General features: G+C 37.0%; 1 protein-coding gene across 1 annotated transcript in view; it reads left to right on the forward strand.

Annotated features, from left to right (window-relative positions):
* The window catches only part of LOC150098962 (carnitine O-palmitoyltransferase 1, liver isoform-like), a 231,157-nt gene that overhangs the window by 26,415 nt on the left and 192,437 nt on the right, over positions 1-12,305 (forward strand). Inside the window, exon 3 of the mRNA XM_090405781.1 lies at positions 9,375-9,529. Within this exon, the coding sequence (XP_090261907.1) occupies positions 9,375-9,529 (155 nt within the window). The remainder of the gene's footprint in view (positions 1-9,374; positions 9,530-12,305) is intronic.

Here is a 12,305-nt window from a genome sequence, read left to right on the forward strand (position 1 = left end):
GTGCCTGACCTAGTAATTGTATCTGAGAATTTGGCTGTAACGAATATGACCACATTGCCACCAATTAGTGACAGTTTTCATAGGGTTTTGACTTGGGAGGTGGCTAAAGGTGTGAAATTTACAATTAAGACAGGGTACATGTGGAATTATTGGGCTGGTATGTATGACAAGCTTAGGAATTTGATTGGTTCAGTGCCATGGCATGTAAAACTGCAAGGGCTGCATGTCGATAATGCATGGGAGGCGGTTAAGAAGTGTTTGCAGGAGGCAATAGCTGACTGTATACCTAGAATCCGAATAATAAATCAAGTAGGGGTTAAATGGATGAATAACACCATTAAGCTTGAGCTGCAAAAAAAGAAACAACTGTGGAGGGAATTTAAGGAGAAAGGTGACCGGCAGGCACATGAACGGTATAAAGTGCAGGCCAGAAGGGTAACGACTGTGGTAAGAAAAGCAAAAGCAGATTATGAAAGAAAATTAGCCATACAGGCTAAAGAGAATTCCAAACAATTTTTTCGATATGTTACAAGTAAAAGAAAAAAATGTATATGGCAGAATGATTTTAAAGAATGCTGATGGTAGGGAGGTAACCGAATCAGTTGATATAGTGGAATTACTGAGCGAGCACTTTGCAAGAGTATATCATCAAGGTGGTGACATTGCAGGAATCAATGAACCAATAGCTTATGAGAGAATTATGGTGAATGAAGTGGAAGTGAATAGTCTATTACAAAACCTCAATGTCAATATATCTGTGGAATTGGATGGTATACCAGCTCGTGTTGTACGTGAAGCGGCTAAAGAATTGTCAGTACCCTTGACCATTTTGTTTAATTTGAGTCTCGGGTCTGGGTTAGTCCTGAGGGGGTGGAAAGAGGGGAAAATAGTTCCACTGCATAAAGGAGGTTCCAAGACTGCTGTTGTAAATTACCGACCGTTCAGCATGTTAGGAATCATTGTCGAGGTCTTGGGGAAAATACTCGAGAAAATTACAGGATTGGATAGATGAAAATGGGATATTGTATGGGGGACAGCATGGTTTTGTGAAGAGTAGATCATGCCTCAGTAACTTGCTCACGTTTTATAACCCAGTGACGGCTGAACTGGATAAGGGTAATGGTTTACAGTGATTCTACTGGACCTTGCTAAGGCCTTTGACAGGATACCACATGGAATTCTAATCAGTAAACTGAAGCATATGGGGATGGATATAGGGATGGAGAGATATCAGAGAGTCGTTTATTCAGGAGTAGAGTCCTCAAGGGCTCACTTTAGTGAGTACGGGAGTGGCGAACCTGAGGTACCTGATGCTGGACCATACCTTATTTCATGTAATATACATCTGTTATATTATCTATAAGATGGTCCCTACTCTTATTTCTTTCTATCCTTTTCTTCTTTCTTGTTCCTTCCCCCCAGTGCTATTAGAGTAATCGAGGGCTAGGGGTGATTCTTTCAATGTTTCTACTTTTTTCATGTCTTAATGCATAGAAGGCAACGGGAAACCACTATGCATCTACTTTTTCCCTAGTTTGGATGAGCAGTAAAGATCAAAATGACGAGCGATGCACAGCTCAGGATGGGTCCCCTGGGTCCGGAACTGTGCAGTTGGCTACCAGGGAGGTCACTTGTTCCCATATGGATATGGACCAGATTGCATGTCAGTCATATGAATCTTCTTTACAAATCAAATCAAGAAGTTTTAAGACGAGTTGGGATGGAAAGAACACTGTTAAAGAATATTATGCAAAGAAAGACTAGATTTGCAGGACATCTTCTGAGAGGTTCTTCGGGACACCTGACAAGAACTATATTACAAGGGGAAGAGAAGACGTGGAAGACCAACTAGAGAGTGGTTTAATGACATCATGGAATGGACTGGTTTAAGAATGATGGAAGCAACAGACAGAGAGAAATGGAGAAGAGCTGCTCATCTGCTGCAACCATCTTGCTAGAGGATGCTACCGGACGACGACAACGAGAGTCCAAAAGATGGCCTGTGACTAGTGGTGTGCTGCAGGGTTGTGTTCTTGGACCACTACTGTTCAATTTGTTCATTAACAATATAGGTAAGGATCTGAGAGGAAGTGTTCATTTGTTTCCTACATAAAAAGTTCAACAGATTTCCGGGAAAAAATCAAGGATTTAAAAATGAAAGAGTCTGAGTTGTTAGTCAGTTTCGACATTGTATTTCTGTTTACCAATATCCCATTAGCCGACACAGTCAATTTATTATATGAAGATTACCATCCAGATATCGCAAAGATTTTTGAATTTGTTATTCATTCAGGTTATTTTAGTTGGAAAAACAAGTTCTACAAACAAGTTGGCTTTGGCTAACTATTTTTTGAAACAGTTCGAAGAGACTATGTTTTCATCCATTCACCCTCAACCATCTCTTTGGTATTGTTATGTTGATGATGTTTTTGCCGTTTGGTCACATACTGAATATGAGCTTTCTACAACAGATAAATAGCCTTCATCCTCGTATCCAATTCACCATGGAAAAGGAAAATTCTGGAATTTTATCATTTTTGGACATCCTGCTTACTTGAACTTCTTCTGGTACCTTATCTACAAGCATCTTTCGAAAGCCCACATTTACTGGCAGATACATTCATAAAAAGTCTGCTCACCATACATCTCAAAAATTTGGCATTCTTAAATCTCTAATTAATAGGGCACATAAAGTTTGCCCTTCTCCAGCAATCTTACAAAAGAACTTTCCATTATTAAAAAGTTAATGGTATCTAATAATTATCACCCTAATCAAATCCAACAGATAATTGAATCTTATGTTCCAATACCTAAGGTTTCTTCAACAGTTCGCAGAGTTCCAATCTCCTACATTCCAGGAATCTCAGAACCTACAGGTAGAATTTTAAAAAAGTACCAGTTGATTCCCACTTATATTCCTATCAACAAAATTTCTTCCTTATTGCCTTCTACAAAAGATAAACTGTCATCTCTGTCTTTGGCTGCCATTTACAAAATTCCTTGTGAATGTGATGTTTCTTATTTTGAACAAACTGGCCGTTCTGTGGAAAAAAGAATTAAAGAACATCAATATTATATTGATTACAACAAACTTCAGAAGTCTGGTCTAGCACAACACAGTATTACCACTACCAATAATATCCGGTGGGATAAAGCTATTCTCCTTCATAGATGCAGGTTCAAATATGAATGCCTCTTTAAAGAGAGTTGTGAAGCTTTTTTACACCAACCGAATTTAAATCAAAATGATTGCCTCTCTCTCTTGAAGATCTGGGAGACTTTTATTTTATGTAATCATTAAAAAACTAAAAATTAATTATCTTAAATATTAATTATTTATTAATTTCTTTCATTTCCTAGCTCACGAAAATATTGTATTTTAATAGGTGATCCACTGAATGTTCGTTACTTGTATTCTATTCTTATGTTTGCAACACTGAAGATGTACTATTAGTTTTAGTACGAAATATCTACTTATTTATTAATTAAAGTTATTACTGTGGACTTACGTGTTATTTTTAATAATTATTTCTAGTACTGTGAATCTGAAGGGAGCAAAAGAAGTTTCAGTTGCTACAACAGGGCGCGAAAGGTCTAACTTTACTGTGGTTCTCTGTGTAACTGCAAATGGTTCCAAACTGCCACCGATGGTAATTTTCAAAAGAAAGATTGTTCCAAAAGGTTGTGATTCCAAAGATATTATTGTTACTACTAATGATAAAGGTTGGATAAATTCTGAGGTTATGAAATTTTGGTTGGAGAATGTATGACTAAAGAGAAAAATGGCATTTTTCAACCCAAAATCTTTGTTAGTGTTGGATTTTTGTAGGGCACACACGACAGCAGAAGTTAAAACAATTGTAAGTATTCCAAATTGGCTGTCATTCCAGGTGGTTTAACGAAAAAACTCCAACCCCTTGATCTTGCAGTAAATAAACCATTCAGACAATTTGTGGGTTAAATGGGAAGACTGGATGATGAATGACAGCCATATAACAAAACAGGGCAGATGAAAAGAATGTCATATAAAGATATAGTTACTTGGATTGTAGATAGTTGGGCTGCTGTAAGTGAAAACTGTGTTAGAAATGGTTTCATTAAAGCACAAGGGAATGTAGTGGTGTCTGGTGATAATGATTATGAAGCTGAAGAAATACCAAATGAAATTTTTAATGCAATTGATTTTTTCAATATTGAGTCTGATGAAGAATTTTTTGGATTTGAATAGCGTAATGTTCAATAAATATTAAGTAATACTTCTACCTTAGTTTTGTTATTACATTTGATTTACCTCTCATACCTTTTTAATGTATACCGTGCATGTTCATTTTTAAAGAATTTAGACTTTTTTGTATATCTATCGAAAAATATGGTTATTTATCAGGGGCCTATATTCTGGGTATGCTGAGTGGTGCACACCCACGGAATAGCAATATAACCAATGTTATATTTTTGTATTTATTCCTGTTAAAGTTCAACTGAATTGCCTGGCTTCATACAATTCCTAAAATTAATCACAATATACTAATGCTTCATGAAGCGGACACTTTTTGATGCATAAACATTGTATCACATTCACTTTAATAGCCTGGGTGTGCAGTCACAAATACATACACCTATGAGACTTTTGAACAGAAATACAGATGGTGCAACAGTTCAAATTCTTACCGTTCCAGCAGTTTTAAAGAAAACGAGGCAGGGTGTGCAGTGAGACAATAGCACTCAGAAATCATTGGCCGTGATTGGTTATTGTGTCAACCAATCTGATTGAATGTTGCCATTTGTCATGAGTTACTATTTTTGTTTTCTGAATTTCATCTGTTTTTCATGCATGAAGTGTGAACTGATGTGTTTAATAACACTGATATAGACAAGATTTTAATATATAATTTTCTATAAATAATTTATAACTTTTTTTGCTCATATTTACAATGGCAAACAGGGTTGACGATCTACTGAATGTTCTGTTTTCTAGTTATAGTCAAAGGAGGTTGAAACTTGTGTATAAATAAGTAAAACTAGTTATTTCAGCCTTTCTTTGGTTCAGTCCAGAAAAATAATTGATTACCAAGTGATTAATTTTTCCGATTTCTCTGCATATTAAATATGGCTGTATTTAAAAATTGTATCAAAATTCAAATTAACTGTGTCTGACTATAGTATTTGCTAATGATAATCTAAGATCACCACAAAGTGTAAACCTTTTGTTGTTGTTCTCATATAAATGGCACACTTAAAGTATAGCTATTGTTCATTCGACCTTTATGCTTTCCATATTTAAAATTATATTATATTAGTAGTAATATTGAATGACATAATAGCTAGAATGTGTGACAAGAGAGGACTGGAGTATGTGGATGCTTGGAGTGCGTTTGAGGACAGAGAGGAATTGTATGCAAGAGAGACCGCTTACATTTGAATGAGGAAGGATGTAGGCATCTGGAGAGATTGCTGTTCTGAAAAAGTCAGTGTGTCCCAGGGAGGATGGTAGCAGGGGTGGCCTCTTGTGGGAATGGGTACTTGGGAGAAGGAGGATGACATCAGGTAACATTGAGCCCAGTGGAGTCTAGAGGGGATAATGCTGGGTATAGAAACAATGGCATTTATATGCTATATATTAATGCCAGGAGTATCTGGAATAAAGGAGAGGAATTGGTGGTGCAGATAGCATCAGCCTGGCCAAATACTATTGGGATCACTGAGACGTGGTTGACAGAAGAGGATATAATAACAGGAATAAAAGTTGCTGAGTACAGCATTTTTCGGCAGGATAGGAATGGAAAGCGTTGTGTTGGAGTACTGCTTATGATAAGTGATGACCTATGTCCTCTAAGAGTGGAGACTTTGGAAGGCATTGACACTAATGATTTTGAAAGCATATGGTGTGAGGTAGAGGTGGGCAAGACAGGATATTTAGTGGGGTGTTGCTACAGACCCAGCAGTACAGAGGATGGGGACCAGGAAATGTTTAGACAGTTGAGTTTGGCAAGTGCAAGAAGAATGATTGTTATGGGAGATTTTAACTACAGTAGTATAAACTGGGGAGAGGAAGATGCATGTAGCAATAAGGGAATGGAATTTCTAGAATTCTTGAGGGACAATTGTCTTAGGCAACATGTAATAGAGGTTCAAGAGTTTTGAATTTGGTTATAGCATCAGAAGATTTGATAATAACTGAGATGACATCTCTCCCACCAGTTGAAGAGAGTGACTATATGGTTTCGACTTGGAAAATGAATAGACATGCAGGAGTATCAAAGAGACGGGAACGTATGTGGAATTATAAGGCAAGTGATTATAATAGTCTAAGACGTCCACTTGGGGAAGTTTCATGGAAGGAGGAATTGGAAGGCCGGGATATCATTAGTGTGTGGAAAATTATGAAAGAATATTTGTTAGCAACAATGGTAAGTTGTATATCACGTGTAAACAAGAGGACACAATTTGGAGTAAAGCGGATGACAAACGATATTAAACAGGAATTGCATGTGAAAACGAGGCTGTGGAAGAGATATAAGGAGACAGGCCAGAAGAGTGACTAGTATGGAAGAAGAAACTGGAATATGAGAGGAGATTAGCCCTAAGGTCAAAAGAAAATCCTAGGGAATTTTTTAGATATGTGGCCAGTAGGAGGAGAAATGACTGTGGAAGAATGATAAAAGTGGGAATAGAGTGACTGATGAAGAGGACATAGTAGAATTGTTCAATGAACACTTTATTGGAGGAATCAGTTTTAATGCTAGAGGGATAGGGCAGGTTCGAGGTTTAGAGGTATAGGAGGAGAGTGTGTTTCAAATACTGGGTACTCTGGATGTCAGTAAAGCTGTGGGACTGGATGGTATTTCACCATGAGTTTTGAGAGAATGTGCTAGGGAACTGACAGTGCCTTTGACCTGGCTTTTCAATGAAAGTCTGGCTGCAGAAAAGTGCCCATGGAATGGAAGGAAGGAAGCTTAGATAGGCCAGGTTGTGTGTCATCAGTAGTTAGTAAGATCTTGGAGAAAGTAGTGAAGGACCATTTACAGCATTGGGCAGATGAGGGTAATGTTATCTGTGAGAGTCAACATGAATTTGTGAAGGGGCGCTCTTGTTTTAGCAATATGCTAGTCTTTTATGATAAAGTTACAAGAGCATTAGATGAGGGAAAGGCATATACTGCCATTTTCTTAGACTTAGCGAAGGCATTTGACAGGGTGCCACATGATAAGCTGATATTCAAGTTGCAGCAGATGGGTTTGGATGTCAGATTGGTCAACTGGATTCAGGATTGGCTCTCCGATAGGCATCAGAGAGTTGTGTATGGTGGGGCAGTTTCAAGGAAGCAGAGGGTTACAAGTGAGGTCCCACAGGGCTCAGTACTGGGACCTATATTGTTTAACCTTTATATCAATGACATTGTCAGTGGATTGCAAGGGGATATTCAGTTGTTTGAAGATGATGCGAAGCTGGGAAGGATTATTAGTAATAGTGCAGATGTGGCAGCCCTGCAAGAGGATTTGAATAAGCTAGATAGATGGGCAAATGAATGGGGGTGTCAGTTTAATGAAGCAAAATGTAAGGTCTTGAGGTTTGGGAAACATTGATGCGACACTGCATACTCTATGGGAGGAGTAATACTGGAGGAAGTAGGGGAGACAAGAGATCTGGGGTTAATGATTGATAGAAACCTGAAATTTAGGGGACATATTGCAAAGGTGGTGAAGGTAACACAGAGGATTGCCCCAATAATGAGAAGGACACTGACCTGTAGAGATAAAACAGTTATCATTCCGTTGTATAAGACCCTGATCAGACCACACTTGGACTATTATTCTCAGATTTGGTCTCCAGGATTTGAAGGGGATAAATTAACTGTGGAAAGGGTACAAAGGCGGATAACAAAGATGGTTTCAGGACTGTACAATGATAGTTATGAGGATTGGCTGAGGGAATGTGGACCGCAGAGTTTGGTGGATAGAAGAAGGAGAGGTGATATATTGAGACTTTTAAACTGTTGAGAGGTGGTTACAGGGTTGACACTGGGGGAGTTCTTTCACTTGGTTGAACAGTGGGAAGGAGTGATGACAAGAGGCCATCCCCGGAAGTTACGAAAGGAAACTGTGAGCAAGAGGGTGAGGAGTGGTTTCTTTGCATGGAGGGTGGTTGAACCATGGAATGCATTGCCTGATGGAGTGGTGAGAGCGAGAACGGTCACTGAGTTCAAGGAGTGGTATGATAGACTTTGTGTTTCTTAGGGGGGACCTCCCCTCGATGATTCTTGCTAGACTTTGTGTTTCTTAGGAAGGACCTCTTATGATGAGTCTTTTGACTCCATGGAGGCCTTAATAATAATATTAATTGACAAATTATTCAAAGTTATCCTACAGTTAATTGTAGTGGACCAATTAAAATTAGAACTGATTCACTGTGTACTCCTAAAACTTTTATACATCTATAAAAATGCAATCATAGGTCAAATCGACATAAATTTTATAGCATGGGTTGCATAAGCCACATGAACAGCACACTCAGTAGGAATGTTACACCAATATATATATATATATATATATATGGTGAACTGACCACATTTAACTTTTCATTAATGATATTGCCTATGATTTTTCTTAATTGCATTAATTACATCACTGTCCTGGTTAGCTGGGTGGTTAATAGCAGGCTTTGAGTGTGAATTCCACCAAAGGCATGGATGTTTCATGTAGAAAGCAAGTATGACACCCAGATGATACTTTAATAAAGATCATATCTGGTCTGGTAGTGTCCCAATAATTCATAGCAATATATATGTCTGCAAGGAAGGCTACTGTGCATTATGGAACATGAAGGTAATTGAAGTCAGTGGTCTAGTCTCTACACACAAGCAGCCTAGTTGTGAAGTTTCTTCACATTTACACATGCACATTTTTATTTGCTTATGCTTTGGTAAAGGATTAAAACAAAGATATAATATTTTGTCTGTTATAATTATTTTCTTTAGGTGACAAATGAATTTCATTGCGTGGCGTGAGACCCCTTAGTGGAGGCTGAAATGGCTTGAAAAGGTTTCATGTTTAGTTCCTAGAGCAGGGTTACCAAACCATAGCTTACCCATAGTACTAATATACTAAAGATTGACAGTCTTTCATGGTGGGATTCACACTGAAAATGCTTTATGGAAATGACAGAAATTTAAACTTTAAATTGTCTGATATAAAAGTACTCTTCAACAACAAAGGTGCTGTTATAATTTTTCTACAATTTTAAGATAATTGTCTCTAATAAAATGTATAGCTTAATTGTTGTTTTTAATAAATCTGTGTGTGCATATGTGTATATATATACACACATACATATATATATATATATATATATATATTTTTTTTTTTATGCATATATAGAAACTCCATTCGAAATGGTACTTGGCCTACTTCACTTTCCAACTTAAGGAAGGCATTTTTAGTGCTTATGTTTCTTATGGTTGTGGAACCACGGCTAACTTCTTCAATAAATAAATTACTTTGGGATATTGGAGAATTACTTTATATTCCACAAGGTAAGTTAGTAGTTTGCAAGTTTAGTTTGTAATGGCTGTAAGTTTCAGTAATTAAGATCAAATGTAACATTTTACCTGTGAATGGAAGCTTTTTTAAGTGGTATTTTGATTTTGGATTCAGCTTCCAAACTTGAGTGGGACTATACAGGACACATGGCCAAAATGTGCATTTCAGAGTGCTACCTGCATGATTATGCTGGAAGTTCCTAAGTCTCGTTTATCATGAATAAGTAATAATAATTGAAATGAAAAGTTTTATTTTATCTGGAAATTATTCGTTTTGGTCTGTTATTGTCTAAAAAGAGTCGTATCTACCAACGTAATTTGAAGTGAGAAAGATATAAAATTCCCATTGATGTTCTGCACAATTATACATAGCCTCCATTGTGGGAATTTTTTGGTACTGGCCTTTACACCTTACACGTGATCAGGGGCGCGCCAGCCATATGTGCAATGTGTGCAATGCACACAGGCACCAAAGATTTTAGGCGAGGTGGAAATTGCAGTTTTTAACTTTATTCTGTATTCTGCTGTTATCAGCAGAATATAGGCAACATCTTGCAATGTATCTGAATCGTCATGAGAAAAATTTAAATCATTTGAACAATTACAAAAAATGGACAGAATTAATTACATCCTTATAAAATAAAACTTGTATTGATCATTTGCAACAAAGAGTTTTAGATAATGAAAGGAAATGTTGGTATGAAGTTATAAAAGTAATAATTTTTGTAGTACAGTTTTTAGGCAAACAAAATCTAGCTCTTCGTGGTAAAAGTAATAAACTTTACGATCGCAACAATGGCAATTTTTTAAAATGCATTGAGATGTTAGAAAAGTTTGATCCTTTTATATCGGAACACACCTGATGTGTAGCTAATGATCCTGACTTTAAAAATATGCCCTCCTATTTAGGAGATAAAATTGAAAATGAAATACTCACTTTATTGGCATCAAATATTAAAAATAACGGTTTTATAAAGTGTTTTTTTATTGGGGGGGTATAGCGGCACCAACTAAAGTTTTGAACACAGACGCCAGACACTACTGGCACACCCCTGCATGTGATAATGTTCTGTGTCATGAAACAGTGATTTTCTAAGTGAGATTTGAAAAAGAATAAAAGAAAAAGCCTCCATTATGGGAATTTTATGGTACTGGCCTTTACACCTTACATGTGATAATGTTCTTTGTCATAAAATAGTGATTTTATATGTGGACAGATAGACCCATTAATAATGTTCAAAAAGACTGCCATTGCAGTGTGGTGCTACTGTTGCCTCACAGCTAATTCCAATTGCAAGATGGTAACTACTGTGTGAGTGTAGTCTAAAACAGGTGTCTATAAAGTTATTCCTTTTTTGCAAGCAAAAAGAGGATTCACCAAGTGGCATTCACCGTGAACTGGTTGCTGTGTATGGTGAAAAGGTAATGTCAAAGAAGCAGGTGTGTTTTTGGTGCAATGAACTTAACGGGAGCTCTGGTATATCGAAGATCAACATTGTGCACACAGGCCTTCATTGAGCAAGAAGATATTTCATGCGTTAAGAGCATCGTTCTTGAAGACCAGCAAGTGTAACTATGTGAAACTGTACAAGTGGTGAACTTGAGTAACTCCACTGTTTATGAAATTGTTCATGTTGTCTTTTGCTTTTGAAAGGTGTATTCCTGCTGGGTGCCCTGACAACTGTCACAGGAGCACAAGGCAACACATATCAGGATGTGTCTGGAGAATCTGTTGCAATACAGTGACATAGGTGATTTTCTCGCTCAACTGGTCATAAGAGATGAAACATGGGTTTATCATTTTACTCTGGAGAGCAAAACAGGATTCCATAACCTGGAAACATCCACAATCTCCTGTGTGCAAAAAATTCAAAACTGTTCTCACTGACTGAAAAGTCATAGCCACAATGTTCTGGGATCGCTGAAATGTTCTTTCAGTGGACTTTTTGCCAAAGGGAGAAACTATCAGTGCAGAGCTTTGCTGTGCAACATTGAACAAATTGAAAGCCAACATTTGATGCCAACGACCAAGACTCCTGACAAGCAGTGTGATTTTGGTGCACAACAATGCTTATCTACACATTGCACACACCAATCTCTGCCACATCCTTAGTGTCTATAGACTTTCTTATGTTTGCCCCCCCCCCAATCATTATATCATCATCAAATTCTTGAACTAAAATTAAATTTTCATGACTACTTTTCATTCACCAGCTTTCTTCCTTGTTGGTATTATTTGCCAGATCTCGGATTTCATTAGTGTTTATATTCTGATCAGAAGAAGCATTCCTAACCACATCACCTAATTTATATCTTGGTCTTCCACTAAAAATATATAAATAGATAACAGAATAAGTAAGGCCCATGTGGCCCTTTTTTTTCCATTCACTTGTGTTGCTTGTCTTCTATTTCTTACTTTGTATGTGATCATACCTTCCTTGATTACCTTTCTTTATATATTCCTGAATATTAATAATGTAATGTAATGTCAGGTTCTTTTCACATATCTTCATTTTTAAATTATTCTGCCTCTGATTTGTGTGTTCATCTCCTAATTTTTGAAGTCTAATCTGTTCTCTGATCTTTAATCACCAGTTTTATTTCTAATCTTGCTCTCAAATTAATGTATTAAAATGATTTGCAGAATGTCTTGTATGCCAAATTGGTGTGTTTCATTTTCTTTCTCATTCCTCATAAATAATTCAGCTGGCTCCTTGAATATCAGCCTTATTTATATGTTATATATTTCAGTATTTAATTTGCCATCTTT

The sequence above is a fragment of the Typopeltis vanoorti genome, chromosome 15, assembly GCF_054136105.1.
Source record: "Typopeltis vanoorti isolate ZY-2024b chromosome 15, IOZ_Tvanoo_1.0, whole genome shotgun sequence".
Lineage (NCBI taxonomy): Eukaryota > Metazoa > Arthropoda > Arachnida > Uropygi > Thelyphonidae > Typopeltis > Typopeltis vanoorti.